The following is a 21,823-nucleotide window of genomic DNA, read 5'->3' on the forward strand; positions in this document are numbered from 1 at the left end:
ATAAAGAGATAAAAAGGCATTAAAATCTTTTCCAAAAACAGTCACAAATTACAAGATAATGCTTTTGTCAAGAGATTGAAATGAGATAACCGCATAGTGGCAATTACATGAAGTCTAATTAAAATTTATAGAAATAATGTCAACAAAACAGTTGCCCAACGTAAGAATTATAGCCCTTTTATTCATCTTGCTCTTTAACACTGTCTTATGTTCTTAATTCTGAGCTGAAACAAAAATACAACAGGTTTCTAAAGATACCTTCAACTTTAAGAAAGACAAAATACATTTCAATGAACCAATTCTGATTTTTTAATACCCACATTCAGATTTTTTTTACTTCCCCAAAACATAAAACTATTCTATATTTTAAACTTGTTCTAATCAATAATAATAATAATTAAAAAAAAAAAAAAAACACTGAATCTGAATTTCTTACATTAGGAGTCATCAGAAAATATACAATTATTTTTATGAATGAATGCAAGTTCTTTACATAATCTAGGTTAACCCCTTAACTGCCATGGGCCTATATATATATGCTCTTCCAAAATACTACCATTTGCTTTGCGCTGCTACCCGTAAAATTATATTTGCAAAGCTTTGGAATGCAACACCATAATGACCTTGACACAGTATGCAAAGGAGTACTATTTCAGAGAAATGTGTGGGAAAAAGAAGGATGTGCCCAAAGCGGTGAAAGTAATGACTACGCGGTATTGGCTGGTGCTGTTTGAGTAAAACATATTTTTTTTTTATTCTGTGTCCTCCGTTTTTGTTTACTTTTTGTAGTAGGTTCCAGGAATAAAGAAAGATATAATGGATGTTTCAAACCCATTTATCTTTTTTGAATTATTTTTTTGATGAACTGCTCGTGCTTCATATTGTTACTGAAACTAACCATTTTGTAGAAGAGTATATGAACCAACAGCTTGGCAAACGAAAGAAACAAGAACATTCAACCAGTTCAGAAGAAATATATTTTTTTTAGGCATACTGATTTCACAAGGTATAACACTGAAACCTGATATTACACTTTACTGGTCTAAAAATAAATTGATCGAAACTCCATTTTAGGGATCTTTTTAATTATAAAAACATCATTTTTATTACACTTTTACTCTAAACATTAAATTTTGTGCATTCATTTTTTCTTTTATTCTTTATTTTGAGAAAGTAAAACTTGCACTTATTTTACCTCTAATACATCACATAACTACGTGCGCCTGTGTGAAAAACCGCGGCACGGGGAAATGAATCTTGCACATTTTCCGCAGCAGTTAAGGGGTTAACAAAAAAAGTGGGCCACACAGATTTATAATTGGAAAAAGCATGTAGCTTAAGTAAGGATTTGCAAATGTTTTAAAATTTATGCTTCTGAGGTAAACTGAAGATAATATATTTTTATAAATTGCATACAAAAAGATTTTATATTTTTTCGGCGGGGGGGGGGGAACTATCTTCACATCTCAATTTTTTTAAAAGAACTGTAACTAAATTATATGAATTCACAGCTTAAAACACTTACACTTCTGGAGATGCAGGAGGTGTGAAGGCAGCATCTGTAGGGATGACAGTTTCCTCAATGGTAATAGTGGAACTATCCTTAGTAGTACATACAAGAGCAGATTCAGATGTCTGAGTTTTGGTATCCCTCGTGGCTGGTTTAACAGTTCCTTTAACAATGTCTGAAAGCCTACTTTCATATACGTCAACATCAATAATATCAGTTTCCTACAAAAAACGCAAAGGATCAGCTAATTAACTATTGTGATTAATAAACTGAATTAACTTAAAGCAATTACGAAATCTGAAATAACAAAAATTTATATAGATTTAAATATATGACAAATGACATACCAGGCAACCCGGAAGAGGAGGAAAAGAAGTAGTTTCCAAGTCAAATTTAGGTGATTCAGGTTTCGTATCACTTTCATTAAGTGACTTGTTAAATACACCATTTGAATTTTCGGGAAACTGAAAACAGAAGGGTTGATTAATAAATAATCACAACAAACAATGCAAAATTTAAAAGTAAAGAATAGAAAATAAAAGATAGAGGTATTCTGGATTAGCTATATTTGCATTCATGAAAGTAATATTTCTTTCACATGCATATTAGTGTTTATGTAATGAAGAGATGCATATGCTCTTATTTTAATTTTTAGAATAAAAAACTATAATATAATCTTAAATGTAATATATTAATATTTATGTCAATATATTAAGGTTACGTGAAAAATCTATACATAATATCGTGAAACATTTCGAAAATAAAATGCCAGCTATATTGCCTAGCCCTCAAAAAAGTTAAAATGGACTTTAAATAACAGATATAACAGCAGTTAAATACACTGGTCTTCAAAAATTAAGGAATAATCACAAAAATATCAAGAAATCGTTAAAAAATAAGCCAATCTGCATAAAACTCATATACATTGCCAAATAAAAGTTGCTGAGTAAAACTGCAATATGCAAATTAGTGGTGCTGTAATCAGAGAATACATCATCCGCAAGGGGCATAAAATCACATGTTTGAGGGTAAGCCTGTAAAATTTTCTGTGATATTGAGACTAGAAATCTGGGATTTCCAATATGCAACAATGATCTTCAGGCACCATTTGCATGAAGAACTCCTATGGAGAGTTATTCGGAGACTAGAGGCAAGGCAAAGTCGAGCAGAAGTGGCTAGATGGCTAAATAAGAGTCCTCCTGCAGTTCATAGATGTTGGCAACAATTTCTAACCACAGATTCGGCGTCCAGGAGGTTAATTGAAGGACATCCAACCATTATGACGAGTGCTGATGGCTGATATTTATTGCTATGTGCACGATGGAATAGAACTTCAACTTAGATCCTCCCTCGCTGCAGTACCAGAAGGTTGGTGTCATCGTGAATTATGCTTAGAAGGCTTGGCTTCATGAAGGAGGTTTGTATGCAAGACAACCAGACATGAGTGCATCTCAACATGTCCACTGCTCTTTGCAGACGAGTCCAAGTTTATTCTCCAAAGCCACAGTAGGTGTTATTTGATTTGGAGAAAATTTGGAACCTATTTACACTCATCAAACATCTGTGGACGAGATGGTTATGGAGGAGGCAATGTCTATGTTTGGGGTAGTATCTCTCCGAGTGGATGCAGAAACCTCCATGTCTTTCAGTGACAAACTGCGAATGCTCAGACTATACAGATGACAATCCTTGAAGCTTATGGGTGCCCTTATTTATGCCAGGGCAACAGATGATGATTTCATACTACAGGATAACACCAGACCACACAGGGATAGCATCGTGTTATCTTTCAAAGCAAACAATTCAGCACATGGAGTAACCAACTCGATCATTGAAACATGAATCATACTGAGCATGTTTGGGATTTTTTAGGAAGACATATAGCTGCTTTCAATCCTCCTTTTCAGATACTTGCCATGCTTGCAAGTACCTTGCCAGAACAATAGCTTTTACTTCCTTTGGAACTGAGAGACCGCATAACTGACAGCATTGTATGTGCTATATTGCTTCTAGAGGAGATCATACTCTACACTGAAAGTAATTTTCCTATAGCAAACTGACACATTCCATTTGTTCATTTTAAACATATGCTTAATTTCTACAAGATAAAAAGAAATTACCAGATAACCACCATAATTATCTGGTAATTTCTTTTTATGTTATTTTATGCCTTACTATATGTTTTATGTTGAGGGTCAATTTTATTAAATTTTACATGCAATATTTTTGGTAACCTTCATTTTTGCGATTTTTGCTTAATTAATGATACCAGCGTATATATACCTATCCAAATTATAAACAATCAAAATTAATGGAGGGAAAAAAAAAAAAAAAAAAAAAAAAAGAAGACATCCAACTGAAATATACTTAACCCTTTAACTGCCCCGGGCGTATATATACGCCCATCCAAAATACTATCATTTGCTGCTACCTGTAAAATCATTCCCAAAGATTGCAACACCACAATGACCTTGACAAAGTATGCGAAGAAGGATACTATTTCAGAGGAGTGTGGGAAGAAATTGGAGACAGGGATGCGTCTAAAGCGGTGAAAATAATGACTGCGCAGTATTGGCTGGTGTTGTTTGAGTAAAACTTATTTTTTTTTTAAAATTCTGTGTCCTCCGTTTTCATTTACATTTTGTAGTAGGTTCCAAAAATGAAGAAGAATATAATGGATGTTTCAAACCCATTTACCTCTTTTGAATTATTTTTTGATCAACTGCTCGTGCTTCATATTGTTACTGAAACTAACCTTTTGTAGACGAGTATATAAACCAACAACTTGGCAAACAAACAAACAAACAAACAAACAAAAAAAAAAAAAAAAAAAAAAAAAAAAACAAGAACATTTAACCAGTTCAGAAGAAATATATGTTTTTTTAGGCATACTGATTTCACAAGGTTATAACACTGAAACCCGATATAACACTTTACTGGTCTAAAAATAAATTGATCGAAACTCCATTTTAGGTATCTTTTTAATTATACTTTTACTCTAAACATTAAATTTTGTACATTCATTTTTTTCTATTCTTTTTTATGTGAAAGTAAAACTTGCACTTATTTCCTCCCCCTAATACATCACATAAATATGCACGCCTGTGTGAAAAACCGTGGCACTGGGAAATGAATCTTGTGCATTTTCCGTGGCAGTTAAGGGGTTAACTATCAAAAGAAGTTACAATATATAAAGATTCATTTTCACTACTCAAGAAATATAAAAAGGCAAAATTGCTGTGATAGATTTGGAGATCATCTAAAATTTCACTGCTACAGTACATGGGTTGTAACCAGCGTTTTACACTGGGCTTCGCAATCTCACTACTGTCCACTAAGACATCACACAGCTATAGCCATTTAAGAAAATATATATATATATATATATATTTGACGACTACTTGGATGATAAACAAAAATTAGGTTTTTTTTTTTTTTTTTTTTCCCCCAGATTTCATCAGCAGATTTAGCACGGACACTTGGTAGCTTATTTCCCCCCTTTTAAACTTCAAAGTGGTCTGACATCCAGTAATAAAAAATATGAGTGAACTTCACTACTTTCACAATTACTAGGTTTGTATCATCAGACTTAAAACTACTAAGCGAGTCTGTCTGCAGATTGTAAATTCTTTTTCTGTTTAGATATTAAACGAATAAAAGCAAGATAAAATGCAGCGATTTCAGCGTAAAAAACAAGTACAAGTTTGGAAAAAATTTGAAGCTTGTAAATTTTTTTAGTGCCCACAAAGGTGAGTTCTACCTCTGTGCTTTTTGCTTCCTTTAGTTAATCCCTGCAGCATTGCCAAACAGTTTTTTCCCAACATACAATTGCATATTATTCTCATTTTAAAAATTTTTTCTTTTGGTAAAACATTTTTTTTTTGTAAAAAAAAACTAGCTTCCTTTTCAGTTAAGGATACACTGAAAATGAAATATTTACACTGCAAAACTGCCATAAATTAAAAGCAAAATTTTGTTTAGCCAAAGAAACGCATGAACTACGAGTAACACAGGAAAAACCTTAATATATTAACATCGAGGAACCATTATATTTTAAAAGTGAGAATTTTTACTAGCCAAAGAAACATGAACAATAATCAAAAATCATTATACTTTAAAAGCGACACTAGAAGAAACACATATATTGATAATCATAAACATTTGTTTCTGGCCAATGCAGAAATGCACTGAACTTTCTTGCCACGGCTATTGCAAAAGAGAAGTATCAAATACTATTTATTTCATTCTCCACTAGAAAAAGCAAGCTTTCAAAAAACACTCCAAGATCTGGAGACCACTTGACATAAGAATGCATGAAATGTCTTGCGGATGTGCCAACTTGCTTAACTGAAAAATCACATTTTTTTTCAATGACAAACTGCAAATACTCATTTATTATTTGAAAGTTTTTTTTTTTATAAAAATTAGTTTAATCCATTCTCAAACAACTGTTAACAATGGCAGCAGATTCTGCTTACAGCAAATGCTTGCTTCTGTTAAAGAATTTTTTAGTGTCCTTGATTTAATAACCTACAATGAAAATTTTCTCTTTTTATAAAGAGAAACTGCCAAGGTGGCCAGCATTATTTTGGAGAGTATGTTTAAGAATTCCACCAGCACTTTCCAGTTTTCCTATTAGACTCCAATAACTATAAATTCTAGCTTTTTAAAAAATAATGAATTAAAAAACGTAAAATTTTAAGAACAACAAAAGAGCTGGCCTAGGGATCCAAACTCATTACCATTTAGCCACTTTGCAATCTTATTTACTATGACTGGCATTGTGTTTTAGTGTATAAATTGCACTGGTATAACTTGTAAGGTGATAGTCCACATGAAGTACTCAACTGGAAGTTCTTTTAAAATTATATTCAATTTGCAACATTCTACTTTTTTGCACATCTCTTGACAAACAATTTTATGAACTTTTGAAGAGAAAAGTTTTTTCTTCAAAAATTCTAAATGAAAACTATTACACAAATAAATGACAAAATGCATCTATCATTATTCTTCATAATATATATTTAATTATTCTTAAATGCAGTGGATGGACAAAAATATGGAAACACCTTGTAAAATGCATGTTTGAAAAGAAAGATTAATTTTAATGAAATATGTAGGTGGCGCTGGCGCTTTTGACTACTGACGCCAGCTATACAACTTCGTAAATGTGCTAAACAGTTCAGTTGTTGTTGGAGTACTGTTATGTGAGGTTGTCATTGCATTATGTCAGAGTTAACAGACTTCGAACGTGGGCAAATTGTTGGAGCACGTATGGTAGGTGCTTCCGTAAGCAAGGTAGCCGAGGTGTTTAGTGTTTCAAGAGGTACTGTATCGAAGATTTATTCCGCATATTTGAAAAGCGGAAAAACATCATCTGCTAAATCACAGCGCGGACGAAAGTGTGTCCTGAGTGATCGTGACAGACGATCATTAAGGGCAATTGTGACGAAAAATAAGAAGACCACAGCTGCAAAAGTTACTGCTGAAATGAATGTTGTGTTACCGAACCCTGCGAGTACCAAAACAATTAGAAGGGAGCTTCATAAACAGGGAATTGCTGGTCGTGCTGCAATTGAAAAGCCACTCATCAGTGATGCTAATGCCCGTAACAGGAAAAGGTGGTGTTTAAGTCATAAAGCCTGGACTATAGAGCAGTGGAAGCTAGTAATATGGTCTGACGAGTCTTCTTTCACATTGTTTCCCAATTCTGGCCGAGTTTACGTCTGGAGAACGCCATCTCAAGCTTATAATACAGACTGCTTGTTGCCAAGAGTGAAACATGGTGGGGGTTCTGTTATGGTTTGGGCAGCCATATCGTGGTTCTCTGCTAGCCCCATGATAACTGTGTCAGGGCACATGACTGCCAAGACTTGTGTGAACATTTTGACCTATCAAGTTCATCCCATGGTACAAACTTTGTTCCCCGATGGTGATGGTGTCTTCCAAGACGACAAAGCCCCTGTTCACACAGCTCACATTGTCCAGGACTGGTTTTCTGAGCACGAGTTGTCCCATCTCCCCTGGCCACCACAGTCACCAGACCTGAATATTATTGAACTTTTGTGATCTACATTGGAACGGAAAGTGCGTTCTCGTTATCCACCGCCAACATCGTTATCTGAACTTGCCACCATTTTGCAGGAAGAATGGTATAATATTCCCTTGGCAAACATACAGGAACTGTATTTATCCATTCCGAGAAGACTGCAAGCTGTTTTGGATGCCAACGGGTTTCCTACACTATATTAAGCAAAGAAACATGTTTTTTAAAGGTGTTTCCATATTTTTGTCCAACCCCTGTAATTCAATGTTAAGTGGATGAAAGCCCCTGAAATTTGTCATGAAATGAATTAAGTCAATAATAAAAAAAAATATTTTAAGACATGAACTAAACTTATAATACAACATTCTCGCTTACTTAAATATTTAAAAATATGTCATGATTACAGAAACTTAAAAAGCTGATTATATCCAGAGATTAATATATTTAATGTGAAACACAAAATTGGATTTTATTGTTAATGTGAGGACTTACGTTTTTCGAAGTACTAGAATTACCATTTTCCTTCCACCACCTTTTACCCCGTTGCCTACAAATAAAATTATCATTAAAACTACCAGCTTTAATTTCAACAAGAACATAGCAAAATACATTAACTAATTATAAAAAAATAAATTCTAAATAATAAGCAGAAACTTTATTTATTACCTTTGATTTGGACCCCAATTTTCTTTCACTTGTGAATCAGCACTTTGTTTTGAAGAAATACCTGAAGATGTATTAAGCACTGTATCCTTGGCAAAAGGCATAACAGTACTGCTTCCAACAGCAAGGTAACTTTGGTCTTGATTATTTATTGCACCTAATCCCACTTGGCTACGAGGCACCAGGACTGGATTGTGCCGAGCTTGTGATGCATGAGTTGGATAAATTGAAGGAAGCTTACTGTAGTAGAGATTAGGAGCAGTAAAAAAATTCATATCTACTCCAAAATTGTGAAGATTTCTTGAACGTGTTGAAGGGTACGGCATGTACTCAAAGCCACAGCTGTTGGTGTTGACAATGTTGTGAAATGAAGGTTGCTGATGTAATTGCTGCCTCTGAAGGTATGACGTGGACTGTCCTCGATTGTTGAAATACCTGTTTTGTTCACTACGTGTAAAATTATAATTCTGTGGTGTGTAAGTCTTTACTGGCCTGAAAATGATTAAACCATATTTTATAACAGGCATACATAAATAATATCTGAAAACTTAATCAGATTATGAATATATACTGTTGTCCAATGAAATTGCAACATCAAGAAAGTTTTTTTTTTTTTTTTTTTGATTATCTAGAGATTCTGCAGATTGGGTGCTTAATACAATGAGCACACAGTAGTGAAGAGTCAATGCAACATCTTCAATGTTGACACAAGAGTGGAAGACTGCAATTGCTATCAACACTGTTGCAGCAAAGGCCTTAGCCTATTACCACAACTTTATTTGACCTATACAAAAGCAATTTCAACACCACTTGGGAACAATTTCTAACAAATATTTTGTTTAGTTTGATTTCTGAGCTGTTTTAGAGTTAATAGGCATGCTTACTTCAAAACTGTAGTTTTTCTTTTACTGCATCAAGTGTTTTTTTCTACACCTTGTGTATGTGACCAGTCTTCATGGTGTTTCAATGTGCAAGCGCATTTCAATGTGAAGTTCGAGTTCTTGTTTGTATACTAAGTTAGCATAGTTTAGTTTAGTATATAAATTAAAACCTTTCCTTCTGTTACCTATTTCAGATCATAAGTGGTTAAACTGACATAAGTGCTTAGCTTTGTTACACACGTGGCTGTTTTACCATTTTCAGTCAAGAAACAAACATCAGAACATTTCTCAGACAAACTTATTTCAAAGTGAAAATTGGTTAACAAGATAAATCATGGGACCCTCACAAAGTGTGCAAGCAGTGTGTTGAGAGTTTATGGACGTGTATAGAGGGAACATATTCTAAATTTCTATTTGGTATATGCATCAAGGTTCATAGCCACATTTTAGTTAAAAAATAAGCATCTACAAGCACTTTCAAGCACATTTTAGACAAAAAAAAAAAAAAAAAAAAAAAAAAAAAAAAAAAAAAGAGCGCGCACCTGTCTAATGACATTATACACAACTGCATAACCTTAAAAGAAAAATTAGACTTGTAATTTAAAATGAGAAATGCAGTATTCATTCAGAGAGAGGGAGCATTACCTCAAACACTGAAAACAATAATTATTTTTAAAATTTTAACCAACAGTTCAATTTACAGAACTAGTTTACAATGAGGGGGGGGGGAAACTATACAGAACTAAACTATATTAGAAGATTTAATGATGAAATTTCAGTTCAAAATAGAGAAAATAAAGCCATATTTATTTGAATTTGTTTTCCCACTCATATTAATATTTAAATAATTTAACATAAATCAAAATTCTGAACAATTTCAAAATTTTCACTGTATAACAGCTTTCCCTTAACAGATATTGCAAGCAAAGTAATTTAAGTAAAAAAAAAAGGAACATTTCTGAAAACAGAAGATGAAAATTGCTTCATGCAGTCATCCTTTAACAGTAAAAGCTTAATTAACCCACATATTCAGAAACTGCCGAATATTCCGGATAGTCTAGCGCCATGTTTCCCAACGTGGGGCCCACGCCCCACAAGGGGCAATGCGACTGTTATGGGGGGCAACTTGAAAATGGACTCATGCAGAGTTTAAGGAGACAAAGGACTTTCTAAATATGTTTCATGAAGTCAAAATTTTTCGAAATTAAATTTTTTATTCTCCAAAATAAAGAAAAATGTAAGTGATGTATACATAAAAAAATTTTAAATTGCAGTGCATTTTTAATATTTTATAAAGAATTTTCGCTGTAGACATGGACATTTAAATGCTTTTAAAGGCATTTAAAAAACTGACACATTATGCTTTCCAGATGTTTCTCGCACATTTCAGCCAACAAATTTACTTTTTTTTACTGTACAAATGGCAACCGGTATATTATTCTTTCCTTGAATGGCAATAGTAGCTGCTTTCAGTTCTTGTTTATATTGATCTTATATTTCTTTCCTTCAACTCTTAGTGAAATGAGGGGTGCAAGCAAGAGAAAAAATGTTGTCAGTATTTGGAGGCATATTTAAAATTTGGTTTCATATCCGGTCAACTTTTGTCCTTTTATGTCAATAATGCCTGACCAACAATTCAATGAAACTAGGTCGCTTGAGGAACATTTGAAGGCGAAACATAATGTTGATATTAATTCAGATTTGAATTATTTTCACACTTTAAGGAAAATTTTTGAAAAGAGAGTAATATTAAAGTGTCTATTTACTGCTCATAATGCAACTGTTAATCATGCTCTTGAGGCTATTTATCAAATTTCATACCTCATCGCTTAATCTGGGAAAAGCCGTAATATAGGGAAGAATTTAATCAGCCATTAATATCAGCATTTAAAACTGTTCTAGAAAAAGATGACAAAGACGTTAAAGCTATGCCAATAAATAACAATACTGTTTGCAGAAGAAAGATTAAATGAATGAGGATATTGAAATACATCTTGTTGAAAAGCTGAAAACAAACGTTTCGGTGCAAATGGATGAACCAACTTTGAGAGAGAGTGAGGCAGTACTTGTAACTTGTTTAAGATATATTCATAAAGAGGATTTTGCCGAAGAAATGTTCTGTAAATTCTTAGAAAGCACCCCTACCTCCAAGGATATTTATAGTAAGCTAAAAAATATAATACATCTTGTACTGCAGATGGTGCTCCTAATATGATAGTTGAAAAATAAAGTAAAGCACGGAATAAGGAAAAGGGTTGCTTAAAATTGATAAAAGATGAAAATCCAGAAAGGCTTCATGTCCATTATGTTATTCATAGAGAAAACCTGGTAGCTAAAAACAATTTGCCTGTTCTAAATGAAGTACTAAATTTAGTTATAAAGTGTATCAATGCTATTAAAGCTAGGGCCAAATGTGAACGTCTTTTCAAGTTATTTTATGAAGAACAAAATGAAGACTATATGAGACTTCACACTGAAGTAAGAAGGCTGTCGAAAGGGAACTGCTTGGAAAGATCTATGGAACTATTTGATACTCTTAGTTATTTTTTAAGCGACAAACCTGAAATGAAAAATCCGTTAACGGATGATAACATGGCAATTGTGAGTTATTTAGCTGATATCTTCGAAAAATTAAATATATTAAATAAACAACTTCAAGGAGCAAATAAAAGTCATGATGCAAAAGGAAGATATTTGGTTTCATTATCTTTGTTGAATTCCGTCAGGCATATACTACTTACCAAAAAAATTTTGAAAAGTTTCATTGGCTCCAAAAATGTGACACGACTACCACTATACTTGTTATTGGCGACCATCTGAAAATTTTATCGGCTGATTTAAAAGATTTTGTAACTTAAAACGAATTAATTTCCCAACTTGGATGATGCAGCCAATGCTAGTGGATTTGGCTGACATTTCAAATATGCAGTAAAAAGAAGAACTCGCAGAAATGCAAAATGATGAGTCAATTAAAACTTCATTTAATATAAAAGAAGCTATGTCATAGCTTTGTGAGGAAACCAGAATCAGATATCCAAATGCAACAAAATTTGCAAGAGAACTATTGTTACTGTTTCCATCTTCATATTTTACCGAATGCGGATTTAGTGCCATAAATGATTAATTTGCTGCTAAAAAAAAAAAAAAAAAAAAAAGAGGTTGGATATGAAACCGGGAGACTTGAGACTCAAGTTATCTAAATTGGAATCTGACATAAAATTTCTTTGCAGCAAGTATCAAGCGCAAGGAACTCGCTAAATTTAAATACTAAAAATTACTAATACGTAAAATAAAAAACTTTCACTAAAATGATTTTTCACTTACTGTGTTTGCTCATAAAATTTCATAGTCATTTCTTCCTAAAAGCTATCATTCAAGTTTCTTTCGTGAAAATTTCAGTTTTTAAATATTAAAAATTATGTATATGCTAGGGGGAGCTTAAAAGTTTTAGAGAGGATTAGGTGGGGCATAGCACAAAAAGGTTGGGAAACACTGGTCTAGCGTAACTGGAAAAAGAGGAAAGGGGGTAGACTGTAGCCATTCTTTAGATTTTTCGGTTAAATAAATGCTTTTTACATTTTGTTATGTGCTTCACATAAAAATTGACCAACGGAACTGAAAAACATTCTGCTTAGCAAGCACAGTAAAACTCTTTTAAGTGTTCATAAACAAATCTCCGACTGAACATCAAAATTAATTAGCTCTGCAAAATATAGCAACATTATTGCACAATACGCTCGCTGCAATTCTTCCATACGTCACATTATGCAATCAGAATCAACAGTTGCCGGTATTCAGAGAATAAAGAACTAAATAAAGGAAAAGAAAGAGACTTGCCAATCTGGGGTGTTTTTCATTCTAATTTTGAACAGAGTGCGTTAAATTTCTGGAATATAATTATTCTTCCCTTGGGTTGTTAGACCGCAGAACTTTTAGTATTATTCAATCCAGAATTGGAAAGTGAAAAAAAGTCTGTTGTTTGTTTCGAAGCGAACTGTAACAGTTTCACTATTTGAGATTTTGCAGAGAAAAGGGAGAACCTCTCAACCTCCATACTGTATAATGCATTGGAAAAACAAAGAGATAAATTATTTTGACTATTTGATTACTTCCCCTTTATTTAAGCCATTCCAAATATTATTCCTTAGAAAGCTTATCCAAGTTAAAACACACCCATTTTTGGAAGTTTATCTATACTTCAGCAGTTACTGCAACTATATTATTATAAATATTCATACATATGCTCATAATATAAGCATAACGATCATAATAAACACGAATATGAACTGACACGGAATGAGAATGCGAATTATTAAAATCTTGATAGAAATTCAAATGCATGTAGTATTTGGGTGGGAAGAAAAGAATGTTGGATGTACCGGAATTTTCTACCGCTTTCACAATTCTTTGACCAATAGAATGACGTGCACCTGTCTGTACTCTTGCGTGCACTAAAAGTTACGTTAATGCAAAGAAAGGGGGAACGCTATTTCCGGGAGTATGATTCTGCGCATCTGACGTTCCACATAAGGAAGAAAAGTTGTTTATTTAGTTTCGGCTTTGGTACGGGGGAAAACTGCACGTTCATTATAAAAAGCACTAAAAGCAAAAAATAAGGGCTTTAAAGAAAAAGTAAGCACCTATAAAGGCCTTTATATTTTATTTTCAAATATAAGGACACTTGTAAGGACTGCTACGAACCTTGTCTGATGCATGATTTGGCAGGAGACCAAAGATTATTCAAGTGATTGCTACTTTTGTATAGTAAAAATGTCAGGATATAACAAGAAAAACAAATTTAAAATATAGTATCCTAGTTTACTATCAGCTGTACTCCTAGTGCAAGTTTTCAAAGACTTACCCTCTTAGAATATACATGAAACTTGTGGATATTGAACTGACCCAAATGATGAAGATTTTGAAATTGAAGATGATTTCGTTTATAAGGGGCTTGAACAGCAGGAATCAATTGTTTAGCACAAGATTGGGACTAGAAAAAAGCTTCAGTCATTAGCATCTAGAACGCATGAGAAAAACTTGCTTGAGAAAGAAGCTAAGGTATCCATCCTACTTTTGATCAAGAGAAAATGTATTTCTGCAATACTTTCAAAGTGGTGTTGGATTTGCGCGCTGCTATAACATACATAGTTTAATGGAAGAGATTGGAATTTCAGCCTATAATGCAAAGCGGAGGTTGAAGTCTGTTCTACATAAAGGAAATTTATTTGGTACAGACCTAATAGGCCATTGAGTTTGTTTGTGTGAAGAATATGGACATAAAGAGTTACTGATCTGCTGCAATATCACATGCACAAACGGATCATCTGTATTGAACTTAAAACGGACTGCTTTCTCCTTGGCCAACAATGCAGATATATTAAGTATCACTGTTTTTTGTGCATGTGGGACATCAAAGCTTGTAAGAAGCATTGGATGCAGTCAAATCGTTCATCAACAACAAGGGTTAAAGGATATTTTATTATCACTTTTTATGTATCATAAGTACTATGAAGAAGCAGCAATGAAGAGTTGCTAAACTGAAAATCCTACCCTCCTGTAATTTCACTTAACAGGATAATCTAACCTCATACTAAAAGCAATGTTCACCATTTCCCTTGTTATTTATTAGCTTATACGAATGCTTTTCTGGCCTGTGCAGTTTCATAATGTCTTCCAATGAGTGCATGTGAGATATGACTAAGGTCTGTATGTCAACATCTATACTTACCATTAGTTATTAACTATACATGGAAGCTTAGTAAATGTGCACAAACGATATTCCAGTCAGTCATATATAGGATCAATGCTAAACTGTTAAAACCCACTCTACACGGCCCCAAAAGGGGGAAGTATTAAATTTAGCATACTTTTTTTTTGTTGCAGACATGCCACTTCAATCAGTTTTGCCTTACATTATACATTTGCTGTTAGGATAAATATTTGTTATTGATATTGTTGCTAGTGTCATAATCTTAATTAACAGCAGCATGCTTTTCTACATCATCATAAAACAAATGATAATTATTTTAAAGCCTTCTTAAATGATCTTTAAAATTTTTTTTTCGGGGGGGAGGGGGGTATTTGAAGGTTTTAAGACTTTCACAGTTTTTATGCAGATAGTTTTAAAAAAATAGAAAGTGTCGTTTCTAACGCACTATATTTAAACACACCCTTATTAAGATTGCACAACAATAAATAATAACTATTTTAGTATAAAAGAAATTATATTACTGTAATATTTTATTATTTAAGTTGTTGCACATCTATTACTTTAATGTATTGTGATATAGATGTGTTTAAATTTGTTGTTATTATAACATGTTCATACTGGCAGATACTACACGTTTTAAAGCAAAACAGAGGATATTGTTAAACACACAAATTATCTGAAAGATTTTCCATGCTAAAATATAAAATAAAATTTGTTTATTAAGATTTGAATATTACACAAAAACTGCATTCAGTAATCAAGCATACATTTCAGTGTAACAGTATGTATTGCAATTTCTCTGATCTGATCTAAAAAATAAATAATTTATAATTACATCAAGCACTATTTAATAGATAACCTACCTATCTCTAGACGAATAACTATGCCTATTTGTATTATTATTCAAAGGTCTGAAAGCAGCCTGAGGTGAGAGACCGTTTACAGAAAGCACCTATAAAAAATTAATTATATAATTAAAAGAACCAATATCATAATAAATTACATATTATAAGATCAAAGTTAATTACAGCCAAAGTAATTGATAAGATAATTTAGAAGAAAAACAATTAGAAAACCAGAAAGATGGTTATAGCAAGTTCATTGAATTTGACATTCATTTTAAATTAAAATCAGCCATGTAAATCCTGCACCACTAATTTTATTTTGTGGTTGTTTTTATAAAAATTATAAAAGAAGAAGCCTCTCTACAGCGAAACCAAACAGTATAACAAACATTTGAAATTTTTTCTTAAAACTAACACATCAATTTAAATATTAGATGAAATAAATATTTTTCTATTTTTCACAAGATCTACTTACGCCTGTGAAATAAACATGCTTTAAAAAAACTACGAGAACTCTACAGCACGAAGTCTGAAATTGAAAGAAAAACAAGCCTGGATGGCTAATCTGGGAAGTTTTGGGAATTATCCATTTTAGAAGCAGCTGCGTAATTATCCTTTAAGCAGTGGGTCCACACCATTGAAAACACATTTCATAATTAATTTCCTGTACGATGGAAACAGTTTATATCATACGTTAGTAATCTTTTGGCAGTTTCTTGTATTCAAGTTTTCTTCCGGCGAAATATTACAGCAAATTGGAGATATCTTTCACTTATTTCTATACAATAAAGGACATGTTTGAAAGCAGAAGTTCCAATAAGAATGGAAAGTCATTTTTATGACACTCATATAATAAATATTATATAAATACATCTTAATTTATAACACTTAAGTCAAAAGATTCGCGATCATTTATCAAACAAAAGATCTGTGTTATAAATTAAAGGATTTCAATTTTCTGCTCTTCTAGTTGGTGGTATCGTATTGCATATTGTTTTTTCTTTCTTGAGCGAGGAAATAATGCCACCATTATCAAGTTTGCAATTTGATTACCCAAATCAATCACTTTATAAATGATTTTCACAGCCTTTAAAAACATAATTGTTAATAAAACTTATTTTCAATTAAATTTTCATCATGTTGAGAGGATTTTTGGCTGTCAGATTGTAAAGACAAAAGCAGGAAATGTGAAAAAAAATCCTTGCAGGGATCAGAACAACAGATATTTTAACTGCTAGTATTATTGTAGTAGTTATTATAATACAAAGGCATGCACTGGAAAAACACTATACATCAATATGAGAAAAAGATTTAATTCTGATCAGTAAACCAAAAATTTAATTAACATGGAAATTTACTGTAAATCACAATATTTTAGTTCCTTACTGCAGTACTTTTTTGAAGTGTCTGAGAAACACTCTGAATACAATAAGTCTGTGCCCAGAAAGAGCTCTTAAAAGAGGTAAGAGCCTATTCTACTTTTACTACTATTCTATTTTTATGAATTTTTTTTAATAATTTTTTAAGCACCATCTATCCTCAAGGATTTTGTGCAAGCAAAATGAATTCAAAAATATTCCTAACTTAATTACAGCCAAAATTTACATTAGTGAAAAGTACTCATCAGGTTTTAATGAAAGTTTCCTGGCACCGCAAATATGATCTGTACAAACAGTGCATGCTGGCTTGTTTAATAATATTTTGTCAAATAATTTTTGGCACTTGAAAGAACAAGACTTGCTTTAGAGCACAGTAGCACAAATTTGCAACAAAAATATCGTTATCGTTAAGCACAAGGTGTCTGAAATGGAAATATCTTGCTACCAGATCAGAACCACTATTTACTTCCAGTTCTGTTACAAAAAGTCAGCTACAGAATGACACTAAATCAACTATACAGCTTTAGGTACTAATGCTTGTATCATATGACACTGTGAAAGTTTGGTACCAAAAGTTCAAAAACAAGTACTATGATATTCAAGAAGCAGAACGCTCTGGCCGACACACTGACGTTGATGAGGCCTGCCTGTGAGAACTAGTGGTATAATATCAGTATGTAACCACAAAAAAAGCTTGCTAAGGAGTTTAGATGTTAGTGCTATGTCCAATTAGTTGTGCTATACATCGCATAAAGTTGACGTATAAGTTCAATTGCTAAATGCTGCATGTGCGACTCAGGCAGATAAAGACAGATTGCATTTGGGCCTGCATTGATTCACTTGACTAACAACGGAAGGACAAAATCCTGGATTGGGTCAACATTTGTCATGAAAAGTGGATTTGCTTCAACACTTAGGCCGAAAAGGGGGTTGGGTCTGTGGCTGGTGAGCTCATTAGCAGCATCGCAAAGCACATTTGACTAACAAAAAGGTCATGCTATGTATCTGGTAGTATTGCTGTCGTATTATTCACAAAGAGTATCTGGAAAAAGTTAAAACCTTCGACAGTAAGGTGTACAGCGCAATGCTAGTCTGTGTTGACGCTGCTATCAAGGGAAAATGTCAAACTGAGTTCTGGTGGAAAAAGGTAAGCCTCTTAAATCTGTTTCATGTTTTATAAGTTTAGAAATAGTGTTGAGAGAAAGAAAGATGGGATAGATAATAAAGGAATGTAACGTAAAGAGGTATTTAAATAAGTGCATAATATCCATGCAATGAAAGCATTTTTAAAACTTTAAAATGTACCATAATATATCACTTTTTTCAGTTACGACTAAAACCTTGATATTTTCAAAACTTAGCCATAAAAAGTGAATATAATCAAATCATTTGCATTACCACAGATTATTAATGACAGCAAAAGTGAGGGGGTCCATACAATTGCAACTCAATTTTATCAACCATAGTGTAACATAAGACACAACATAACACTTAAGGGCTGTTCACACTGGGGTTTATCTGACCTAATGGAGTCAATTCCATATGCTGACTAGCTATACTACATGTGAAGTCCACATTTTTCAAATGAAGGAAAACTAGCAATTTTTTTTAATTCTATACAGCTATGTCGGTTAAGTCAGATAGATGCCTCCATTAGCATTGTTAGACTTCTGGGTATATGGCCCTTTAAACATAAAATGAGACACATATGGTTGCATTGTCTGGCACAGATGTCTTACTTCACATTCAACTGCTGATAATTACAAGTCAATATCTGGTTGGACAATTAAGTGGCTTTTATGTTCTTTTGGTGTATGGATAAGCACAGAATTCTTCTTTACAGAGCTATTAATTGAGAAAGGCAGTAATATTAATTTTGCTTTCTCAGATAACATTTTGAATTCATGCTGTTAATGCAATTTTTAATTCGCTGCAAAATGCAAGATTTTATATGGACCCCATATTCTGCCGAGTATAAGCTGGGCATTTTTTTTTTTTTTTTGGGTGTATGAGTGTGAGGGAATGATGAAAATATTTTAAGGGTCTTAAAAGTATCTTCTCTTTTCGATGGAAACAGAAAAAATACTATAAAAATGGCTCTCTTTATGCCTCAAGGTGAGCCTGAATTTTTTTTTTTCAATACCTTTTCCGGAATCTTGGTGTCATTTTCATTCAAAAAGCTTTTTTGTATGAGAGGTAATTATTATCTTTTTCCATGTACTCAAATCAAAGCAACCGTCCTCTTAAAAGCAACAGTTTGGTGTTTGCAGAAAAAACAAAACTGGTTTTTATCTTCCCAATGATACTCATTTGCTTTCTTTAGCTAATTGGCCAAATATGCCAGCTTGCATATCTAGGCCTCAGAATTTAAAACCGTAACAATGTAGTAAAATTGCATTACTACATTGTTAACCAGAGATTTGGTTAACTATTGTTAACCAGAGATTTGGTTAACAATGTAGTAATGCAATCTTCCCACTTTAGTTATTTCTTAGATGGTGCAACTAAAATGCTATTTTAAACAATAAGTACAATTAACTGCAGTATCAAAAAATAAAATAAAAAAAAAAAAATCAATAACTTTAACAACTAAACATGCGATAAAACTGTGGTAAAAAGATATGATTAAAAGAACCTATTCACCATCTAAAAGAATAGACAATCAACTAAAATAGGAGATTGCACATTATATTACTGCGTTATATCTTATAAAAGTGTTGCTGGATAAGATTTATCAAACATGCCAAAACTACCTTCCTTCAGAGTGCAGCAAGTGGGGCTCGTAGTGGCTTTCTACATATTCAAACAGAAATTTGAAAAGCTTGCTTTTAAGAAAAAGAATTTATACAGTTTTCAACATTATCATAAGTTCAGACAACACTGTGACACTCTATTAATAATGTGATCCATTCATGATTGTATTTCATTTGATATGAAGAATTTATTTAAAAGAAAACATTTCACCGCCTAATATTCTGGTTGTTAACCTCATGACATCAGTTGATTCAACCATTTGTGGCACATATTTGATACACCCAACGTAACCAGTAAGTTTTTTAAAAAAAAATTTTTTTTTACATCATTACCCATATTTGATTCTCTGAGGAATGGTATTTATTAAAGGAATGTTTGAGACTAACACAGACTATAGCTGCCAACATTGAAATCTGAAAAACCAGGCAGCTATCATGCCATTTCAAAGGAGCTCCTGACTGACATTCACTTTATAATGCATGATTCAAGATATTAAACTATTTATAAACTACATTAGTATTTAATTAGATATTCAAAATTTTATACTCTTCTGACTAATTTTATTTTGTAATTTTCTTACACTTTTATACCAAGAAACACCCAAAAGAGGTTTATATTTATCGAAGCACTTTTAAATACAACGAAAATAAAATTAATAATCAATGTACATAATATTTATCAAGATTAGGAGGCTTTCACGTTGTGCAGCAATGCCTTTCAAAGGAACTTTTGACTTAATTCCACTTTATAATGATTCAAGTTATTAAAATATTTGTAAAATATATTAGTATTTAACTAGATATTCAAGTTTCATGCTCCTTGGCTAATGTTATTATGCAATTTTTTTACACTTTTATACTGAGAAAAACTCAAATATGGTGTGAGGGGGGAAGGTTTATATATCAAACTACTTTTAAATATGATGGCAATAAAATTTATCTAATAATTTACCAGGATTAACTTTGTAATATACTGAAAAATAGATACATTAACTGTTTTATCTTCATATAAAAATCTACTAATGTCTACAGTATTTAAGACAACTCAGATAAAATGAAATTTAATAAGAAAATGCCAATAAAATGTAATAAGAGGGGGGGGGGAATAAAGTTTAGATGAAATAAAATTTAAACAAGGAAAATTATTTCAAAAACCACTAAGAGTGGATGATTAGAACGTGCACAAATTTCACTCATTCAATAAAATTTATTGCTGGAAATTCCTTTAGGCTAAAAATTAAAAACTGGGAGAGTTGGTAGGTATGCTAGGCTTTTTATCAAGCAAACACTTAATATGGCACAATAAGAGTGACTACATTAGTATAAGCTTAACCAGACCATAACGTTAGGTAAGAAGTTTAACCTTTTCCTTTGAGAAGAGGTACTCATTTTTTTCTGTGAATTCCATATTCAAATACAGTGGGATACATCATTGATCTGTTCCAGATCCTTGGACTCGCCCAAAAACTTTTCCAGTATGAAATTGAGGGAAAATAACTAATCTGCTCCCATAAAACAATCTTATTGTTATTTTTTATAACACTGTTTAATACTAAAAAAGAAACATACAAGAACAAAACACAAACACAGGTGTTTCCACACTATACTTTTTATTCAGGCCATGTCAACCACTATTGACTGATACAAGTTAAAAAATATTGTTCTTTTATCAAATTCGACACAGATAAGCTACCAGCATATTGGTAAAACTGGATATCACTGGTTAAATAGAAGTGAATAATAGCCTTAATGGGTTAATGAACAAATGTAAAGTTCATTTTAATCAGCACAAATGCAGCTTATGTTAGAATTAATCCTCCAGTTTTGCCTATTGTATCAGACTATGTAAATTATGTGAGCAGCCAGCCCTGTGCAATATTTCTACCTGTTGGTGAGCTCCCCTTTTGCTTTCAATATTAAGTAACAGCTCATAAAATTAACAGTGCAAGGTGCTATGTATAAATAAATCATATCAACTGTACATAATCAAATTTCCTTTTGGCTGTAACACTTTTTGCATTTGATATTCATCAATT

The 21,823-nt window shown here is 32.5% G+C and overlaps 1 protein-coding gene across 3 annotated transcripts in view; it reads right to left on the reverse strand.

Moving 5' to 3' along the window:
* Positions 1 to 21,823, reverse strand: part of Larp4B (La-related protein 4B) — a 327,432-nt gene that overhangs the window by 20,264 nt on the left and 285,345 nt on the right. For all 3 annotated transcript variants that reach the window (XM_085815337.1, XM_085815336.1, XM_085815338.1), the window contains 5 exons: positions 15,674 to 15,762; positions 8,223 to 8,711; positions 8,049 to 8,103; positions 1,858 to 1,974; positions 1,526 to 1,731 (listed from right to left, as the gene is read on the reverse strand). In XM_085815337.1, the coding sequence (XP_085671463.1) occupies positions 1,526 to 1,731; positions 1,858 to 1,974; positions 8,049 to 8,103; positions 8,223 to 8,711; positions 15,674 to 15,762 (956 nt within the window). The remainder of the gene's footprint in view (positions 1 to 1,525; positions 1,732 to 1,857; positions 1,975 to 8,048; positions 8,104 to 8,222; positions 8,712 to 15,673; positions 15,763 to 21,823) is intronic.

Source organism: Stegodyphus dumicola, chromosome 4, assembly GCF_044657685.1.
Source record: "Stegodyphus dumicola isolate Sdum_Otavi_A_Nest chromosome 4, ASM4465768v1".
In the NCBI taxonomy this organism is placed as follows: Eukaryota; Metazoa; Arthropoda; class Arachnida; order Araneae; family Eresidae; genus Stegodyphus; species Stegodyphus dumicola.